Source organism: Vigna unguiculata, chromosome 4, assembly GCF_037176805.1.
Source record: "Vigna unguiculata cultivar grain cowpea cultivar isolate G323 ecotype 2 chromosome 4, ASM3717680v1, whole genome shotgun sequence".
Classification (NCBI taxonomy): domain Eukaryota; kingdom Viridiplantae; phylum Streptophyta; class Magnoliopsida; order Fabales; family Fabaceae; genus Vigna; species Vigna unguiculata.
This window is the reverse complement of record NC_140795.1, coordinates 4,579,000-4,600,722: the sequence shown is the minus strand read 5'-3', so window position 1 is coordinate 4,600,722 and position 21,723 is coordinate 4,579,000. Positions and strand designations below refer to the sequence as shown.

General features: G+C 31.3%; 2 protein-coding genes across 8 annotated transcripts in view; both read right to left on the bottom strand.

The window, feature by feature from the left end:
• The window catches only part of LOC114180958 (inositol hexakisphosphate and diphosphoinositol-pentakisphosphate kinase VIP2-like), a 31,407-nt gene extending 21,397 nt beyond the window's left edge, over nucleotides 1-10,010 (bottom strand). The window contains exons 1-10 of one of the 7 annotated variants that reach the window (XM_085672476.1): nucleotides 9,676-10,010; nucleotides 9,424-9,483; nucleotides 8,724-8,770; nucleotides 7,973-8,056; nucleotides 6,206-6,269; nucleotides 5,507-5,660; nucleotides 3,157-3,227; nucleotides 2,578-2,682; nucleotides 2,363-2,455; nucleotides 62-136 (exon numbers count right to left, since the gene is read on the bottom strand). In XM_085672476.1, coding sequence (XP_085528602.1) covers nucleotides 62-136; nucleotides 2,363-2,455; nucleotides 2,578-2,682; nucleotides 3,157-3,227; nucleotides 5,507-5,660; nucleotides 6,206-6,269; nucleotides 7,973-8,056; nucleotides 8,724-8,770; nucleotides 9,424-9,483; nucleotides 9,676-9,750 — 828 coding nt within the window. In that variant the 5' untranslated portion in view covers nucleotides 9,751-10,010. Of the gene's footprint in view, nucleotides 1-61; nucleotides 137-2,362; nucleotides 2,456-2,577; nucleotides 2,683-3,156; nucleotides 3,228-5,506; nucleotides 5,661-6,205; nucleotides 6,270-7,972; nucleotides 8,057-8,723; nucleotides 8,771-9,423; nucleotides 9,484-9,675 lie in introns of those variants that run through there. The other 6 variants (XM_028067256.2, XM_085672478.1, XM_085672477.1 and 3 more) reach the window with 6 other exon arrangements.
• A 3,989-nt stretch (nucleotides 10,011-13,999) lies between these two features.
• On the bottom strand, nucleotides 14,000-21,648 carry LOC114181282 (FAD/NAD(P)-binding oxidoreductase family protein). Its single transcript, XM_028067690.2, has 16 exons — nucleotides 21,354-21,648; nucleotides 20,217-20,342; nucleotides 20,072-20,131; nucleotides 19,658-19,771; nucleotides 19,486-19,573; nucleotides 18,449-18,594; nucleotides 18,265-18,366; nucleotides 18,068-18,139; nucleotides 17,865-17,964; nucleotides 17,518-17,600; nucleotides 16,809-16,886; nucleotides 16,339-16,437; nucleotides 16,205-16,255; nucleotides 16,046-16,102; nucleotides 15,545-15,586; nucleotides 14,000-14,371 (listed from the first exon to the last, which is right to left on the bottom strand). The coding sequence occupies exons 1-16, from the start codon at nucleotides 21,525-21,527 to the stop codon at nucleotides 14,294-14,296; spliced, it is 1,470 nt and encodes a 489-aa protein (XP_027923491.2). The 5' UTR covers nucleotides 21,528-21,648; the 3' UTR covers nucleotides 14,000-14,293.
• Between the last annotated feature and the right edge of the window lie 75 nt (nucleotides 21,649-21,723).

Genomic DNA, 21,723 nt, shown 5'->3' with positions numbered 1-21,723 from the left:
CCCACTAAAAATAAAACAATACATTTTATTAACGTATAGTTACCACATTAATACAACATACCGCTTGACTGAATGCAATGCAAACGTCTCTTGCCATTTCCTTCTCAAAAGGAGATAGTAACACTGGATACCTGACCTGCCAAATGAGAAGGCAAACAAGCTTCAATGTTAAAATATTGCTTCAAGCAAGCAATTCTGACCTGCTTTGTAATGGTACACTTTTGCTCCTTCTATTCATACACTCAAAAATTAAGACAACCATGAGATGTTTGCACGATTAGAGAGCAAACACTTTTTAAAAATTACCAGCAAAAAAGAATAACCAATTTAGGCAACCAGAAAGGCTCAAAAGACCAAAGAAACAGGTGCTTGTTTGAGGAAGTGGATAATATGGAATAGAAATTACGCCCACACTTTTTGGGTACAAATGCAAATTTTCCACAATTAAGATTGCAACTTACTTATGCCACACCTTAGTACTGTACAATTTGGTCCATTTCTATATCATACAGTTAGTTCATAGTTATTTACTACCCTTCACCAAGCAACAAAGTGAAAATCAAAATCTTTGTATTCCACTGTTATCTACAATATTTTGGTCAATTAGAGCTCCTAAAGATAAGCAATACTCATGGAATTATGGCTGTAATTAACAGTCATAAGTATACACAAACCCTAGTGAGCTCTAACCAAAATTGTAGACAAACAATCTAACATGATGAAGCTAAAGCAGAAGACGAGGCTGGGGGGATTAGCAGCTGTATTTGTTTGTGAAAGTGCAGAATGGAAGGAGAAAAATTGGTTTGGGACTCGAAGTTGTTTGACCCACCACCACCAACGTCTCATGCACATGAGCTCCTCATTGTCCTACGTAAAGGTATTTAGTCCAGAGACAATCCTAGTCCTTTATATGTATGTACTCTTCGTTGTGACTAACTATCCCCTGCAAATTGCTCTTTTATTTTCTCTACGTGTTGTGTATGTACCTAAGTGTATAGTATGTACCTAAGTGTATGTACCTACGTATTGTGTATGTTTTAAGTAGAGGCACTTGGGAGCTAGTTCTTTTCCCTGCTGTGAAGATTATTGTTGGTTGTCAATGGGCTTACATTGCAAAGAATGGACCAAATGGCTATATTGAACCAGATAGTAAAGCTTTTCTTCTTTGAGGTTTCTTCGTTCTCTAAATTTTCTTTAAAGAGGATCTCTTGGCCGCCTAATTCTTTGTAATAATCTTTTCTTTTCCGAATGAATTCTTTCTTTTACACAAATAATAATTAAAGAGAAAAAGGCTACCCAGGGCAAAAGAATTTAAACTGTCATCCAATCACAAACCATCATGTATGGTAAGTTTTTTATTTTTTACTTTCACATTGTTTTTTAAAAGACATAGTAATGGTGATTTGTGATTGGATTGGATGACGGTATAAAACAGTTTCAGATTATCCGTGTATTATCATTAAATCATTAAATTCTAATAAAAAGAATATAGTTTACTTTTTACGCACTATTATTAAAGTTTTACTATGTTAACCAATCAAAATCATGAAAGCATGACTTTTTAAATAGTCATTGTAAAAGTTAGCAAATATACCATACACTACGATATGTGATCAGATAAAAATGTAAAAGAACCTCTAAAACTTAGTGCATGGACTATTTACTCACAATGATAGGATATAAATATGTTTCTAGTAATTTGGTGTAAATTTTTTCCCCATATTTAAATTGAGGTCTTTAGTCCTTGTAATTTGAAAAAAAGCTGGTTTTGGTCGCTCGTCCAAATATTATAAAAGATTCTTTTATATGAATAACACTGGACAAACTAATTTGATTTTGCATTCTTATCATCAATTACCAAGCCACATGATTGTTTTCCTTCTAAAGTATTCATTTAGACAACATTTGGGAAAAGAGGAACTAAAATAATTTTTGCTCAAATTACAAGGACTAGAAAGATCAATTTTAATGTAAGCCTTTCTATTGGTAGTTAACAAGCATAAACAGAAATACCAAGCACCGTTTCATTGATTGAATGTATGAAAAGAAGAATATTTAAAGCACAATGTTCGGCCCAACCAAAAGGATCTGTGTCCTTCATTTAACTAAAATGTAACCCAAAAAGATGAAAAAAGAAACTCATACAGAAACACATATATTGCTTTAAAGCTGCATAACTGGAAACCTAGAGATTGACAGAAAATAACATGATGAGACCTAAGTAGGAAAAAGTTTTTCCTCGGAATGGACTAATAAATAAGAAGGACCATCTTGTAATGCTAAATTGATAGGCAACGAAGACCAAATTTATACCATGAGAACAGAGAAAGAATATCTGAGAAAAGCGATGAATTCTACTTACTTCCTTCCCATCAGGATTTCTCAAAACAACACCATCAACAACAGGTGACTTCCTTGCCTCAGCATGAGCATATTCAGGACCTACTGTGTACACCTACAGTCATTTATCAAAATTTAAAGAGACCATTCTAATCTGCCAAAAGATATGGAGAAACATTTGAAATACATTTAAGAGAAAAAGAATAGAAAGCAACATAAATCTCAAAACTGCCAAACCTTAACATCTGTCCCTCCAGTTGGCATAAACTCCTCATAAATGTAAGATCCTTCACGCCTTACTCTTCTCACGTCTGGGTGAAATTCACTGGACCTATTTCCAACCTAAGATAATGTTATACACAAAACAGAGACCAAGTTGATTAACTATAACTCGTAAAAGAGATAAAGGAAGCACAATAAATTATCCAAAGAGCATGTTACTGAAAAACAAGCGATGTTAAAGCTCAAGTTGTAAGAAGGCATAGAGAATTTTATACATTTATATTTACGACTAATTATATATGCTTTCGAAAGATTGTATTGCAATATAATTGTTGGAGATAGCATACGGACATCCCAACCAACGTAATCCTCCCATTTAAAAATAATATGACAGAATAGATTGATGTTTATTAGACTGGTGAGAATTAATACAACCTCATCCCTGGTTAGTTATTTCGACAGAAAACAAACCAAAATAGTAATCAGTTTGAATAAGTCTATTAGAAAAAGAATGTCTTCTACAAATCATATCATGTTAATAGTAGAATATTACACACATGACCCACCTACCTAGGGAAAGTGCCTAAAGCTCACCTTCCTAAACAATTCCTTCATACCTCCACCAGCTGAACTGGGATAATATATCATTATACTGTGGTTATCAGCTTCAAAAAGCACAAAAATGCCAGTTATTATAAAATTTGAGAAATATATTTCCAATCATGAGTATTTGAGTGTATAATTCAATAATGATTGCACAATTAAGGCATTTTGGAGTTATAACTTCCATTCATTTAGTATCTTATACAACAAGAAAATCATGTTGGAGGACTCGCAATAGCAAACCCCAAAAAATTGAAAGTAGGATAAGTAAACACTAACATAGTATTAAGGTACGCAAGAGAAAAAAATGATGCAAATGGTTTCAACAGGCCCTTCATCAAATTATCTAAGATTCTCATTACATCACCTTGTGTCCCTAAGTCATAACAGATAAATTAGCAAAAGAGCAAAGAAAAGGAACATGAAATTTTCATTTTACCAACAACAAAAAGTGTTTATTCTTGAGGTTAGAGAAAAAAGATACACAGAATTCTAAACAAATTATAGAAATCATCTGTTTATAGTTGAGATTCTAGTACAAACACAAGGTTTCCACGAAACAAGGAGTTTCTTCCTTCAAAACACCAAAAACAACAATGAGTGTAGCTCAGAATGCAGTCCATCATGATCAGACAAAACACATTAATATCAATAGATATTTTTTCTAAGAAAAAGTAAACAATTAAATTCTTCAATTGTCCTACATTCAAACAACACAGCAGGTTGTTGATATATATTACAGAGTCTGAACTCAAATCTGATTTCTGCAAAGTGATTCCTAAGAAGTGCTTTTGTGAGAATATCAACTATGTATATATATATATATATATATATATATATATATATAAGGAGCTAATCCTATTGGATTTACTTAAGAATAGTTGTGATATTTTAAGATATTTTGCATGTGGTCTAATTATTATTAGTAATAAAAAGGATCAGGTTTTCTCTTTTAGTAGAATCAGAAATTACTGATTATAGAGGATTTCTGCCAGAGACACAGCTGGAAATTCAGTTATATTCTGTTAAATAGAACAAAAATTCAACTTATTTTTGCAATGAGAACTAACACCATTATTTTACACAGTTAAAATATAGTAGGTAACACACAATATACACACAATAAATGAATCATAGGCAGTCAGTCTATTATGCAGGAGTATAAGGTATAAGATTCATGCAAATGCATGTAATATAAACCTGACAGTCTGGCTCATTATTTAATAAATTCAAAGTGCCATGAATGCAATGTAACAAATTGCAGCACAAGTTAAAACATTTTCCATGAGCCTTGTAAGTCCAGCACATGTCTCTGAAAAGGAACAGCTGCATAGGGCCCATGTGCTGTGCAAGTTTGGTATATGATTAATGCACTAGGGTGTACTTATAAATACTTTTATCAAGCAGAAAAATCGATAAAGTAGCTTATTTTCGGTAATGTATTCATTTACCTATTACGTATTTTATTATTCCTGCCAAATAGTCAATGACCACATGCAGTTGAGTTCCATCATTTCAAGAAATGACATAAAGATATAACAACCAGTTATAGAAGTTACTAGTCGTGATTTGAAGATGTAATCCCTTTTATACTCCTTGCATAATAAAAAACACAAAGATGAACGATTATTTACATCACACAACTTGTAAGACATAGTGTGAGTGAATGCTATTCCCTATTGTTTCCGCTTGAAATTTTGAATTTCACATATTCAAAACATGTTAGCTGATTTTCATCTATATAAATGTCGATATTAAGCTGTGAAGTAATATTGAAATTTTTTTCTGAGTATTTTGTGTCTGCACCCACAGGATATGATCACTTGGAGTCCAATAAAACTGCCCAGTGATGTAGTTTCGATTCAATGGTTAAGATTTTTTAAATTATATTTATTTTAGTAAGATTAACTTTTATTGATTAGGATTCCCCCAGTTGAAAATTCGATTGCAGAGAACAATGATCCCACTCCTTATATCATGAGTTAACACTTGGGCTGCCTAATAAAAGAAAATGGGACAAAAATAACACGACCGAAATTCTTTGTTTTGATAAAACAATCCAATGTAAATTACGTATATCAGTGACTCCTTGGTAAAAAAAAAGGAACAAAAAGAAAACCCCCTAAAATCGTTACATGATAAAAGAAGCCAATGTACATTACATGTAACAATGATTCGCAGAAAAAAAAAATGGAACAAAATGAACATCCCCCAACCCACGATAAAACAAGCCAATACAATGCACATATCATTCATCAGTTACTTTGTACGAAAAACAATTTACTAATGAAAGAGACGGAAGCAAAGTAAAGAGTTTCACCCACACAAGAAACAAGCTTACCATCAACAGGCTTCTCCACAAATGGCTTAAAAAACCGCATGCCATGAACCTCAACAAAATCTTCTTCCTCAATAAAGTAATCCAATTGTTGGTACGGGACTTCCCTAATTACAAGGGCATATCTTGGAACGGGGATTCCAAACATTTCAAGACGCTTGAAGCCCAAAATTGAACATTTATAAAAATAAATTATATATGTATATATATATATATCATCAAAGAAACAGCATAGCATTTTTTACTGTAATTGGTCATACATTCATAACTAACAACAATAAATAGAAATATGATCTTCACTAAGTTTAAAAGTCTGTCCCAGGGAAGAGGGGAGGACAAGACCAATATAACTTTAATGAGTGATTTTTTTTTTCTTTTTCCTTCCTTAGCAATACACGAACTAACAGAAACTCAAAGTTCAGTTTTTCACTTCATTGGCTTGGCTTCATGCTAAAAATGTACATATAAATATCAGACGTTAAATAAACAACGAGAAAAAGTTAATGCCTTAATTCGAAACCCAAGCCAGACCATGAAGGAAAAGTCAAGACAGCATGCGAAGCGGAGTTATCAGCATTCAAAGCTAAATAGCACATTTGCAAGGCATTCAAAGCCAAAAGAAGAAAGCTTCATCATACGTGAAAATTACAAAGATTTTAGATCAAAACCTAAAAAAGAGGGAGATTGATTCCATCCATGTACCTTGTATACTTTCCTCCGGTCATGAAGAAGGTGCTGGGGCTCCAGTTCATTTACCACAAAAGGCCTGCATCACAGTGCATGACTAGTTTTTAGACCAGTAAACCTTCTCATACAAACATTCAAAGTAAAATTGTAACAAACTGTAGAAAATCATTGTTAGAGAAGATAATCTTCCGCTTGTCCAGTCCTTTTGTCGGCAGTTAAGACTCATACTCCGCAAAATCCAGTTATTGTAATTGGAGAGTTCAAAGTCTAACAATCCCACACTTCCTATGTACGACTTAAGACTCATACTCCGCAACTCAACCCTGACACTCTATCTGAATGCTGTTAGCTGTTGCCGGTCAACTGTAGTTGTTCTTACTTCATATTTCAGAGATAAGGTTTTAATAACAGAATACTAGTTCAGATCTCTCTCCGATTTTTTTTCTAGCTTTCTCACTCTTTTCTCATTTTCTTGGAATCACTCCATTTATCAATTTTAAGAAACTATTATATGAGTGCATATATTATACAACTAAAAAACAGAAACAAAGCAACAGACAATATATGCTGTAAATTTGAGCAATAGCCCACTAATTCTACAGTAACACTAATTAAACAAGAATGATTCAGTGTGGTTAATTGAGATCTCTATCATATCCTTCTCTAGGAAGGAAAACGATTTCAGGATAATAGATTCAATATTGCAGGAACCTCCACTAGGAAAAAGGAGGTGTGAGAGTCAAACCATTCGTGGATCAATAATACCCTGTGAAGATTTCAAAATCTTCCTAGAAGTTAGAGGCTAATTCTAGTTACGATCAGTTTCAATTATTTTTACGATTCAGAAGCAACTTAAAAGTTGCAAGAGAATATTTTTCTTAAGTATATCTCAGGATTTTCTATAGCCTGACCTTTGTATTTCAGCACAGTTAGTTACAGCTGCAATTGTCAGACTGTAATAACAAACTCAGCCTGACTTAGTAGAGTTGTTACCTGGTGACTCGTCATCTTTGTACTTTCATCATTCTACCAATACTCTTCCTAACACACTCTACAATTGATTGAAATTTATTGAAAACTAAAAAATCAAGAGAATCTTATTAAATAAGAAGAGGGACCTACCAAAGTTTTGAAGTTTCAATAAATTTCAACCAATAATAGTGTGCTACTGGCATTTATCTAATTACAAGACATTCTCTCTGATTTCTCTCGCAATCTAATAAAAGTTTATACACAAGAATGACTAGTTTCTCATAATTGTACACTTCACGTGTCTTAATCTGCATGCAAATTCATGAATAACACATTTTACACTCATACCAAACTTAGCGGAGAATTTACTGTCAGTGGTGACGCCTAATTCTCAACACAACATTTGAAAAGAGCAGCACAAACGCCTTACAGTTCCACTAGACAGTAAAATAAATCCCCTCCCAATTTCAGCGTCAGAAAATGAAATTACCTTGAAATATCAGAGCAAAGAACCATAAAAATTCTCACATCAAAAGTCATGTAAACTAAATACACCAGAAAATAAAGGTTTCTTTTTTCAGAAGATGATTGTCAATAAGCTAGCATATATGTATTGTTATATTATATTTATACAAGAATTTGACCATCACGGATGTAGCTGTTCATGGGCCTATATGTAATTCAAGAACATTTTAGTGCTTAATAACCCAACTTTTAACGATCTTACACTATCTTATATACAGGCTGGTGAGTAACAAAACATACATTTAACCTTAAAATCAAATGAAGTTGGTAAATAAACAAGCTTACTTCCTTAAAGCAGCATACGCCTCCGCCTTTTGAAGGGGATATCCCGAGGAATAGAAAGCAATCAAACAATCACATATTGGCCAGCTGAAATAATACAATATTTAAACATTACTGGAATGGCATAGCCTTAAACATCCACAAGGTCAACAAAAATAAAACAGTTCATCTGTAACTTAAATGTACCAAGTACAAATACAATTAATGATGTCAAGTCATCATGGAACTTTTAAGCAGTTCATATAGATTCGTGCCGTAAAGAAACGTTGGCACTGTTGTTTTTAGTTCCTTCCAAAATCAACAAAGTTTAAACACTTCAGCAATCTCAAACTCCAGTAAAAATAATATTATAGCAAACTCAAACATAGCAAAATAACTTAAAAGAATGTAATCACAAACATACAATAGGATATTATAAATGTTTAACTGATACATGTGAATGAAACTTTCCACATCCTCAAAAATTCCATCATTTTCCCATGGTGAAAACTAAAACTTAGGGAATGTTTAGTTTATTTTCCTTTGTATTTTTCGTTGATAACCTTGTAATTACAAAAGTTTCACCTTGCTTGCATTCCCAATTTCTGTCTGCCCAACTGTTTCATTCCTACTCCCTAAGTTGGATGCATTATAATAAAAGACTCATCGGAATACACACGTGAAACTTTTTTTTCTAAAACAGGACCACAAATATTGCTCTCCAAAATTTAGAGTTCAAACTAAGGTTCCAGCTATACGAATAAGACTATCATACCTCTCTACTGGTTCTTCAAGGATCACTCTGTCCCCAAAATGTATGACCTACAAATAAGACAAAAAATATCAAATAAGAATAAAAATAAACAGAAAAAAAAACATTGAAAAAAAAAATGGAAAACACAATTACCAACTCAGCCGTTTCTTTCACAGAACAAAATAATATATAATAGAAACAGGATAAATAATGGAGTATGTACTGAGCTTTGACAATATTCTATCGTGTAATCACAGAATATAACATTGATCACAGAAAATAAGTTTGTTGACTTTTACTATAATTTGGTTAAAAGTTAAGAATTATACAATGATCCATAATATAACATATTTTACACTAACAATGCATTAAGAGTCAACTCATAAAAATACATTATAAACTTTGAGTAAGCAGTATATGTGCTGACAATGAATCATCACGCATCTCACGTGATAGATGATTCGTGAACTTTTATAATTATAGTAAAAGTTGTGTAAATACCAACTGTAATTTTTTATGTTGAAAATGTAAAGTTGTGGAAGGAAATTAAACTATTAAGATATATAATCGTTTCGTATTATTCACTCATATGGTTTACATTAGCATTAAAAAAGAAATCGAATAATCCAAACTCTGTTATTCATTCCTAGTTTATTCAACAACAAGCCACCACATCTAATAAAAAAACCAGAACACTGCAAACGCAAACTCGTTCACCTACCTCAAATTCACCAAACGCTTGTAGCCTATCAAAAATTTGTCCCATAGGCGCAGAGAAGACCTGCAAAATCCAATCCAGCAATGAGGACAGAAAAACAGAGGCAGGGAATCGCGCGCATTCTTCGAAGTTCAAACTCGCTTCGAAATCCGAAACTATGCCGCCGTAGTACCAAATCATCAAAACGCAAAACAAAAGACGAAATAGAAGACGAAGAAACGAGATTGATTGATTAAGTGTAATGAAAGAAAGAACCTCTGAGTGACAATTCACCTTCTTTTCCATCACGCAGACGCCGATCTTAACTTTCTCCGCGAGCGCCACCGCCATCTCTGCGATCGATTCAACCTCGCTGGCGTCCTCGAATCCAATGCGATAAATTAACAACGAAACGGTGTCGTCGTAACGGAATCCCTGCGCATTCCGCGAGAGAAAATGCGCGAACGTGAGCACCGAGAAAAATGGCGAAACTGTTCGAGTGTTGCGTCTCGGAAAATATATGAACAACGACTGAATGAAAATTTGTTCAAACAGAGAAAAACTGAGTCTGAAAGGAAGCGCAAATGAAAAAACATAGAGAGACAAAAAATAAACGTTAAAAAAGAATGTTGTGAGCACTGTATAACAGCCACTGGTACGTTGGTTTAACTGTGGCGAATCAAATTCCTTAAGACAAGGAATGTTTTATGAAGACTGATTAAAAAATTAGTAAATTAGAATTTCTTTTAAATATTTAATAAATTAATTACTCACCTATTATATGTCTATGTTATTATTCAGCAGTGAAATGGCATGTAAGTAATTTGCCCTCCACTTATTATACAATTTCATTTTAGTGATTTAAAATTTAACTATCATGTATATTAATTTTAAATTTAATATACTTTCTAATACATATTTATTTATATAATTTATTTATTTCATATTTTTTATTTTAAATATGACATTATTTTATATATTTAATTTTTTGATGAAATGAATTTAAAATCATCATCTAAATAGAGGATAAATAGTTTATTAGAGAATAAAGAAGTTGGAAAATTCAAATATCCACACAAACTTTTTAAAGACATAAGATATTATATTAAATTTATTTTATGTTTAGAAAAATACATGAGTTTTTGCTTATTAAGTATAATGCATAAAAGTAGTTTATTTTAAATTAATTGCTTAAACTATAAATAAAATCACTTTCAATTTTTTATTCATTATAAATAGTTTTTTCTAATCATGGAATTGATTAATAGAGATAATAGAAGAATAAAATAGTCTTTGTAAAAATAGTGTGGCGTCGAAATATTAGTACTTTCTAAAGGGTTAAATATATTTTTGATCATTTAACTTTTAGTTAATTTTGAAATTAGTCCATTTCGAAACTTTGAACCAATTGAGTTTTTCATCTTTCGAAATATGTGGATTTAGTCCTTTTAATCAAATTTTGTTACGTTTATTTGACATTTCAAACGTGTTTCATACTAGTATTTGACTTAACATTAAAGCAAAAATGTGTCAAATATTATAAATAATTTAAATACAATCCTGAAATGCATATGAAACATCAAATAAACCTAACAAATTTTTATTAAAAAGACTAAATCCACATATTTCAAAAGATAAAAGACTAAATTAATCTAAAATTTCGAAATGGACTAATTTTAAAATTCATCGAAAATTAAGGGATAAAAATATATTTAACCCTTTTTAAATTATAGTGTCGTGGGATGTTAAAAATGTGTCACTCTTGTTGGTTTGTCATGGGAATGTGCATTTTGGGATGGTGGAATATGCAATGGAAAAGAGGGTGGTAAACCTTTAGCAGGAAATAGACTTGAGGAAAGAGGGGTAGAAAAAGGTGAATAAAACAAGTTGTTGAATTGGATTTTGGGATTTTCTGATTCCAAAGCATCAAAGTGAACCCAACTGTTACGTTTTCCTTAAAGCTGCTTTCTTAGTCACTATCCTCGACTCAAACTTTTTGCAACAATTTTTTTTTTTTATTTCGTTAACTTGGGGTAAATCATGGTTGTGTAGTAATGTACTAATTTTTACATTAAAATAAGATCATATGCTTTTATTTTATTTTATTTTATTTTTCTTTTTTTACTTTTTATCTGTTATTTGAGCTTTTGCTGCACTTTCTTTCTCTCATCCAGACACTTTTTGTTTGTTAATATATAACAGGAAAATATTCCTTTTTTCCTCTAACTTTTGTTACTGTAATATTAGTTTTGTGTATCTTTAAATAAATATAATTAAGAACACAATTTTTATCCATGATAAAGCATTGCTAAAGAGATTATTTCAAAGCCAATCTTGTCTAAACTTCCTGGTCAAAAATTTGAGGATGAGAATAATATATAAAATATTGTGAATTTGAATTGTTTATAATTTAAATTGGTTTAATTTTAAATATTTTATTTGAGTGTTGCTTGTAGAATTTTTATTTAATAAATCCTTTCAATTATTATTAAATATAAATTTTATTGTAATATTTAATAAAACGAAAGCATTAGTGGAAGAATTTTTTTTAGTTAACTATTAGTTTAGGTTATTATTGGTCTGGAGATGATAACCATTTTTTTAGTAAAATCAGTTTAAATGATTTTCAATTGATATAGTTACATTATTTTGTCTGAAATTAATTATGATTTTTTTTTTTAATTTTGGTGTTATTTTTTGGTTTAATTTTTTAATTAATATTTTCAAGTTGTCAAAAATTTTAGTCACGATTAGTTCAAAGTTTTTCCAATCTAACATTAAAAAAAATCTTAATAAATTTTCTACAAAATAAACATGTTTTTAATACATTATACTGATACATTTTGATTTTAATATAATAAAAAAAATATAATTAATTTTAATTTTATATTGTTTAAATTTTATTAATAAATAATAATTGAGCACATTTTCTGTTTTTAATAATTGTCACTTTTTTGAATGTTTACAGTTATTAAAAATTAATTCCATGTTTAATTATGTTAACAAGTTTAAATAAAATTAATATACTTAAATTTTTATATTAAATTAATACTTATTCATATTTTATTATTTACAACTTCTGCATGCAAGTGTCGTTATCGCTCGCCTTTATCTATATTTATTTGTTCCGTCAGAGTCTTTATTTGCTTTCATTCTTTCTCTCTCTTTTCCTTTTGTGTCGCTCTCAATTTCCATTTTCATTGTCCTGTCCATTTTTTCTGCATTGTTGATTTTGTGCTTTTGTCATTATTTGGTTATTTAATGACGAACTCAATGATAAGTATAATTGTTTTGTATATTTATTGAGAGGATAATATAAATTTGTTTGTCCCTTGGTGACATATAATTATTGTTCCTATAGATTTTAATATTTTTATTTCCTATTTAAATGTATGTTTGATTTAAACTTGATTTTTTTAACCCTTGAAATGCATTTAATACTTATAAGAAAAACCTTGACATTCTGCATTCTACCTATGTAGTCCACAAGTTCTGTCCAATCTACATAATTGATTTACATTATCTTTAACCCAAAATCATTGTATTTATTATTTTTTTATTATTATATAATATTTAATTTTGTCATTTTTACTAAATTAAAGACATAAACTCACACTTAGATTATGCTCAAATATAGAAATGTTAAAATGAGTTTCAGCCCATGAATCAACTCGATTCGCCAAGAGTTCGAGCTGGGTTGAGTTAAGAAAAATTTAGTTTTTTTCAAAAGTAGGTTGAACTCAACCCAGCTCATTTAACCTACGGTTCAAGCCGGATTGACCCACTTAACCCATCAACATTTTTTTACATTTTTTTTTAAATTTTCTTAATAATTACTTACTACCCTAATTATATAGGTTCACAATTTCATATTTTTAAATGCTAGAATATTGCTTAATAATGATTGAATAATTTGAATATTTAATTAATTTGATTGTCAAGTTATATATGTTGATACTTTAATCTTTAACTATAATCTTTATCCTATAGTAAATTACTCAAACAACTGTCTTATAAACAAATTTTTCTAAATTAGTATGACAAAAATGTGTAATTTTTTTATTTACATTTTGAAGAATAACATGACAGAAAATATGTAATATTAGTCATTTTTTTTGGATTATATGAACATTTTCTTGGAAACAATTCATCATATATCAGTAGTGAGCATGATGAAGACATTAATTTTTGATTTTAATGTGATTGTCATCTCATGGGTTGCTTAAAAAATTATTTAAATATTTGAATACTTAAAAATAAATACATAAATAATTTTTTGATGTGACTTAATGAATCAACCCACTTAACCTACCAACCAACACGTGGTAGATTGAGCCGAGTTGCAAAATTTCTGACTCACTATAAAGTGAGTCCGATTGGATTTACTCATTTTCAACCTGACTCGTGGTGAGTCAATCCATGTGAACTGAGTTAGCTTACTTTGACATGTCTACACAAACATAACAAGGTATCAATACAAACTAGACCATTTTTGTAACATCAAACATAAGCTAAGTACACCATTTATTATAAACAAACTTAAATACAAACTTAAAAGTATTATACAATCAAATTGAAGTTTCACCATTTTAATACATACTTTTCTTTTTATGTAAATCTGTATTATATGAATGATCAAATTTTAATCAAAGAACAGTACAATCAGTGAGTGGATACTGCATTCATGTTTTCTCCTTTGGTATGATTTAGAAGGTTAAAAGTATATTTCTTGTTTGCCAGAAGAATCTCATTTTTCAAGAACTTTTCCTATCAAATCTCTTCCACTAAACTATGCTTATGCTAAAAAAAAGGAAAATGCAGTACTTGTCCTCATTGGCAACCAGAAAAGAAAGGCCAAGTTGCCAACAAAAGCATGCAATTTGCAAATTTGCATTTACTTTAAACCATTACAAGATTCAAGTGCTAATCCACCAATAGTGCTTCCTGCAATAAATCCTCCTGACCAAGCATTCTGCACAGAGAACAAAGGAAAATGAATGAAGAAGAAGCTCTGTCTTGACTCTTCAGTATACCATGAGACATTAATCAATTAGTCATAAAGTTGTTCTCCTTTTTCCTTTTATGCCAAAGTGAATGATTCAATGGTTCTAAGGAAAACTGGACCCTCAAATTATGCTAAATTATAATGCTGTATACACATACCAAGCCATATGATATTTATTATCAGAAAAATACAATATTTCCTTTAGCTAAATTAGAATTTTGATCCCAGATTTGAAAAAATTGATAATTTTGGTTCAATCCTTGATTCTGAATACATTTAGTTCTTTTATGTTTGCATTTTAGAATATTAAACTATTTCTTAATTTTATGTCTAGAATCCAATTAAGCTAGAATAAAGAAATAAAATGTAAAATTGTGACTTTTTTAAATTTGGAAACTAAAGTCACAGAAAAAAAGACCAAACTTGCAGATCCTTTTAAAAAAAAAACTAAAATTCTAATTAACCTAGTTTTTTCAGTCCATTATTTTCCTATAAAAGAAAAAAAAAGTCCACATAAAAAAAATACTATAAGTGCCAATAATACATTGACCTTTTCAATTGAAGACTTTTTTAATATTGTTCTCCTAGCTTTTTTTAAGAGTTTTTATCCTCAAGAAAAAGTCAAGCCAAGCATAATTTTGGAAAAGCTATTTAAAATAAAAATATATATTTTTTAGAATAGCAAAACCCTGCCCCTACCCCCACTAAAAATAAAGTTTTTATAGAAACTAATTAGAGAAATTCCACTAGAAATAACCATCAATAATATCATGAGATATTTACTTTACAACTAGCTACCAAGTCACCATAGGTTGATTTGATGGACTTTCTTTTTATACTGTATAGGATATAGTATATACTTCTAATACTTTGAGAGAAAAACCATAGGATTTATGCTATTTTAAGCAATACATAAAAAAATGGGGGCAACATAAAAGCAGAAGAATATCCAATGACAATTGAAATAGAAGAGAAATTTCAGACAGGAATATACCTCAAGACAAAAAATAATAATGTTATTTATGGTGGTAAGAATTGAACAATTCAACATGTATAACATACAAGATTTTATTATTAATAACTCAGAAAATTGGAATTGCTAGTTGTCAATAATCATATGCCAATTAAGCCTTCATTTACCTGGAAATTGAAACCACCAGTTACCCCATCAACATTCAGAATCTGCAGAAGAAACATTTAATATTGCATTATCATGTTGTATAGTTTGAGATGTGATACAATATGCAAAAGTTTTTAGTTTTAACCGGCTTGTAAGGTGAAGATTGCACCTACTTATATATATATTGTGAATTGGTCTTATCTCTAATCGACGTGGGACTTCCAACACAGAGAAAAATGTGTTCCCCTATGATATTTTAATACACTTCCATATGATTTCCAATAAAAAACTTTCTCCTTTTAATTTCTTAACTAGAATCTAAGGGCATAGATTAGGAAAACCCTAATGTTTTATACAACAGTTTTGTTGTGTTTATATTTCTCTATCACTCTGATATGTGAAAAATAATGTACAAAAGAGACAGACACAAACAACTGTTGTATGAATTGTTCTACATATAACATTTCTCTAGTTCTACTTCAAAAATTGAAACAAAAGGCAATTTTTTAAATTTGATATACCTCTCCAGCAAAGAATAGACGTTGGCAAACTTTGCTTTCCATTGTATTAAGCGAAATCTTAAAAAAAAAAAAAAACAGTTAAATAATATTTCTAATTAATGGAAGCAAGCTAGGGTAGGGAGGATGAAGGAAAAAGTGAAGAAAGTTAAGACAGAGAACCTCTGATAAGGGAACACCACCAGCAGTAACAAATTCATCCTTAAATTGACCCTTTGATAGGACAGAAGAAATGTTAAACCACAAAATGTATGAACAAAATTTAGTAACATTAAAGAAAGGATAAGAAACCTTACCTTGCCTGTCACTTCAAACATGCAGTCCTTTAACAAAGAACCTATGGACATCAATGAACTATTTGAAATAGAAGCCCACAAGACATCTCCACTAAAACCCTACATAGGAACATTATTTACATAATTTGTCAAGATTTTTTAATTACAACTACAACACTAAATTAGCAAAAAAAGGAAAAATGTATTTTTGCAACCTATATTTTCAGCCAACTTGATTTTAATCTCTGTACTTTCAGATAAATGAACATAGTCCTCTAATTCTAGAAAATAGGTGAATTTAGTTCCTCAGTAAAATACCATCATCAAATGCTAAGTTTAAGCATGTAGAGGGAGTAAATTCATATATTTTTAAAAAATGCAGGACTAAGTTCGTCAATTTAAAATTAGAGAGACCAATACCAAGCTTAATGAAAGTATAGGGATTAAAAACACACTTTTTTCTATCAAAAAACTAGGAATTGCTATGAAACCTGTCGTTCCAGCACATAGCTCCAGAATCTTTTTGTTATGCCAAATTCAGGAGGACAGGAATTAAGTACCTTTTGTTTCTGCAAAGGCACAAGCAAAACAAATTAGGGCAACCAATGTGAACACAATTGGTTACAAATTTTTAGTGAAGGACATGATGATCGAAATTTACATGGAAATAGTCTTTGATCAAACTGCTTACATTGAATTAATGCAAGTTCCTAAACTCAATTAAAAGAAAATTTGAGGAAAGAAGAAAATTGTTGGAAGTCCCACATCGTCTAGAGATAAGGTCAATTCACAATATATAAGTGGATGCAATCCTCACTTTACAAGTCAGTTTTGTAGGGTTGAGTTGGGCTTTAAACTCACTTCTAACAAAAACTATAATATGATTGTGGTTGTCTTGATACAACTTTATACTAAATCAACAATATTAGACAGAGTGCATCTACCATGCAAACCCATTTTGCAGACTCATATTAGACATTCCAATTTCCAATTATGAAACCAAACCAATTTTTTCTTATCCTTAACCACGCCAGTTCCATAAAATGTTGAGCAAGATAAATGGATTTATGCTACAAATATTAACTGACGAAGATAAGAATCTTATTAACAAAATCATATAATCACCTTCCACGTCTAACTTAATACAATGGAATATAGGTTTGTAGAATTTTGCATAGAGCACACAGAGCAATAATTTACCGCATATTGAAGCTTGTGATGAGAAAGAATAGACTTCAAACTTTCCACATGCAGATCAGGGACAAAATCCACAAAAAGTTTGCCTGCATCCAAATTATAACAATATCTGTAAAAAGAAAGTGGAGAAATTGGAACACTGCAGAATAGAAAAGAATTTTCTTGAGTGAAAATGATTTACAAATCCTACCAAAAAGTTACAAACATTAGAAGATATTAAACAGAATGATTTGTACATGAATTGAAATCCTTTACTATAATCTCAAGAAGTTTCATACAAGAATTGATTTAAATTTTCATAAGAATTTTGAAGATTCCAAATGCATAATATCGGGAAAGATTTTCCTTACCCTTGTAACTTGAACTGAACAGAAAACGAGCACCCCAAGCAGATAACCGAAGAATAACAGGTCCACTGAGCCCCCAATGTGTAACTAACATGGGACCAACCTAAAATTTGACAATATCATGTACATGTTTTTCAATTTTTAATCTGTTGTAGTAACAGCACCAAGGTAAACTAGTTTTAACCTGTGGTAATAACAAAGCATACCTGTGTAAGCTTAGGTATATTCCTTTGAACACTATCCAATTTTAGCCTCACTTTAACTTTAGGGAATGTAACCTGACAGTTAAGGAAACCAAATATAAAGGAGTAGAAAAGAAGCTTAATGTATGCAGAAACAACTCTATAAGTACTAATCATGAATAATGAGTTTGAATTCCCTACTTCACAAATTGATACTTTACCCCAGACAACTCCCGCAAACGCAAATCTTCTATTTTGAAAGTAAACAAGCTTGGCACTGGATCTACAATTGAATGACCAAGCTGAGATGCAAGAGTATAACCCTATGACAGAAAGAAACTTGTTTAAGAAAATATGACAAGATTAATGCCTCTTAATTCAAATAAATCAATTATCCACCACAACCTGACGGCTACTACCACTAGCAAGCAATAGATAATCAGCTTCAACACGTTCAACATGAACAGATGTGTGCTGCTGAATCTCAAGAAGGAATTTGCCACTAGATAAAATAGATATTGCTGCTACAACTTTTCTGGTCTGCAGAGAAACTATTTCAGAATACAGAGTTCAGCATTGATAGATTGAATGTACATCATAGAAATCTTGAAATCAAAGGACTATAAAACACAAACTGAAGTTGATGTTCATAAAATCTATTAGAAAAAGCCCAAGTTACACATTGAACAAAGACAAAATTTCACCCTAAAAACCAGTTTTAAAGGGTTGAGTAAGGCCTAAGCAACTTTGTAAGATGATATTGAAGCCTGTTTTAGTTCCATTAAAAGGGTCACTGACAATGTTATAATCATATCAAGCCCAGCAGTGCTAGATGTGAGGAACTGTATTGGGAAAATTCCAAGTCGCACATTGACTAGAGATAGTGCCAAAATACAATATGTAGTGGAGGCAATTTTGATATTACAAACTGATTCTGTGAAATTGAGTTAGGCTATGAGTTTCATACAGGTAGGGATCTAGGAATATGCAATTTAGTATTTCCAAGTTGAATATATAGCATGCTATAAACAAATCATCCATTTTGTGGAGTGAACACTTCATATAGAGAGGATTTTAATGAATTATGAGTAACATTTTGGCTGTTATAACTGTTATACCCATTTGGGATGAACTGGCAGCTTTGTCAGATTAAAATCTCTGTCTATACTACTATAACCATATAGTAACATTTTGGCTTATGAACCTTGAACTAATCTTCAAACCAAGGGAAAACTAAAAGACAAAAAGGCATGATTTACCAACTATAATTTTTTTTTAGGATTTGACTTCAGAGAAAGAGTCACATTGTGTAAGTGACAGAAGGGGGTAAATGGACATATAAGATAACAGAAAGCTCATTTTTATTTTTAATATACAATGTTTCACCAACCGAATCCACATTACACAAACAGCCAAAAGCATAACATACTAGGACATCATACCTCCCCTTTGCTTCACTTCAGACATGAGACAATCAATTATAGAAGAAGAGCTGTTGCTGACAGGAAATACCCTGCCATCATCCTCAACCTAAGAGCAGTTAATCATGAATTAGAAATGTACTCTTGAAAGTTGAAACAGAAGCAAGTAATTAGAAGTTTTTCACAGGAAAACCTTCAGCTCCACTCCATGAGAGGCAAACCAGGACATTGTATCCACTGGACCGTGTATATTAAAAAAAGACCCTCTCAGTTCCTTGTGACCTCTCGGATAGTTTTCTGCCAAAATCTACAAACTAATCATATTCAAAACATTTAAGCTTCCATTATGGTAATCAAATAAAGTAATAACATGCAAGACACAACAAAACAAATATCTAAAAATGACAATTTAATAATTCCTCGGAGGAAAGAAACCAATAGAATAATGACCTGCTCACCTGCAGTTGATTACAAACATCAAATTAACTTGTTATATTTCTCTAAATGGTCTCAGAACAAAAAAGTGATATGGTAGTGCAAGGCAGTTAAAAGACTATCCCACAAAAAAACATATATGTTTTTAACTTTACAAAGAGAGCAGGACTACCATATTGTCAACACAATGCCCATTAGTCACATTGCATCGTCCTCCTCCAGAAACTTTCACCTGCAGACAGTACCAATGAGAAGAACAACAGAGAATGAGAACATTGCACAGAAATTGAATAGCATGATGGCATTATGACACAAACCTTGGAGAGAGGCTTTCCCTTCTCAATAACTACGACACTAAGATGGGGTGCCACAGTCTTAGCATGAATTGCTCCATACACTCCAGCTGCCCCACCCCCAACAACTACCAACAGCTCCTCATTTGACTTCACGGCAAAGAATACAGTGTTGGAGTCATAATCACATTAACTGGAGCTCAAAAGCGTAGTTGATTACAATAAAGACAAAACTTAGTAAAGTAACATAAACACATGAAAAATGATTTTATTTGGGTACCTCAACAGATCAAACACTTCATTAACACTTGTCATTTTTCTCAACCTTTTTCTTTTCATCACATTATATTACCAATCGTATCTTACACTATTCTCGCTCTCATCTCTCTCTCAAATTGCATAGTACTGTGTGAGTGTCCATGCATCATTTTTAATACTTCTATATTTTTATATTGTTCAACGCTCACAATTCTCTCTGTTTCTTTCTTCTAATCATGTCATATCATCAGTCATATCTTGGCCTATTTGCTCTTCTGTCTCTTTCTCTCTCAAAGTGTCTTCTGGTATACCAGCGTCCATTTTCACACTTCTATACTTTATATTGTTTAACACTCATCATGTGTTCTCTACTTCTTCATTATCACATCATATCTACATCATTCTCTCTTCCATCTCTTACTCTACCTTCGTGCCTGCCACCATCATCTGGTGTCTATGTATCATTTCTCATGCTTCTATACTCTTTTAACTTCATTTCTCACAGTTCACCAATCAGAGTAAGATTGGAAAACATCAATGAAAACATCTATAACACCGTTCTAAGTTGTCCTTTTAAAACAAGGGGAAAACATCATTCGGGTCCGATAGGGTATAATTTCGTAACCTTGGTATCTGAAGATAAGAAAAACTTTACAAACGAATCTTGAAAGTACACTGTCCATTCCCTCAGCCAAAATTTAAAAACTTGTGTTACTAAAAGCGATAACATTTGCATATGTTCAAAGATAAAAATGTAAAATTTACAGACATGTTTTGACATCCCATGAACTTATAATGAAATTCTTTGGTTTAAGGATTCAGTTTACACTCCTGGCGACCAAAATAATGTTCTTTTTTCTTAAAAAACTGGAACTAAGGATTAAAATGAAAAAGGGTACCTACCTTTGTAGCATGGCAAATGGCATGGGTAGTGCAACTCCTTTTCATTAGTTTGGTACTTTTGTAGTGAAAGGTAGGAAGAATTGAGGAAAAACCGAGAGAGAAGACAGAGCGGTTAGCTTGTCCAGAACCTGCGAAGCACTGTCTCATTGCCATAATATGCAGAGTCTTACTCATCGGAAATGCTTTCCTCAAACTCTCTGTGAGCGTTCTTTATGTGATGTGCTTACACAGTTCTCAAATCTTGGGTCCCTTTGTTCGAAAATTTGCAACTTCTTTATATGTCTTGGTTTTGGATAGACAATCTATGTTTTGACCTGATTCAACAGGAAAAAAGTATCTACTCTATCTAAATATTACAAAACAAATGTTC

Excerpts from the sequence above, each read along its gene's own strand:
- LOC114181282 (XM_028067690.2), bottom strand. The coding sequence starts at position 21,527 with ATGAGTAAGACTCTGCATATTATGGCAATGAGACAGTGCTTCGCAGGT. Across the intron at positions 18,595-19,485 it reads TGAAGTGAAGCAAAGGGGAG|TTTCTCTGCAGACCAGAAAA; the intron begins GTATGATGTCCT and ends ATTCTGAAATAG. Across the intron at positions 16,103-16,204 it reads GTGGTGTTCCCTTATCAGAG|ATTTCGCTTAATACAATGGA; the intron begins GTTCTCTGTCTT and ends TTTTTTTTTAAG.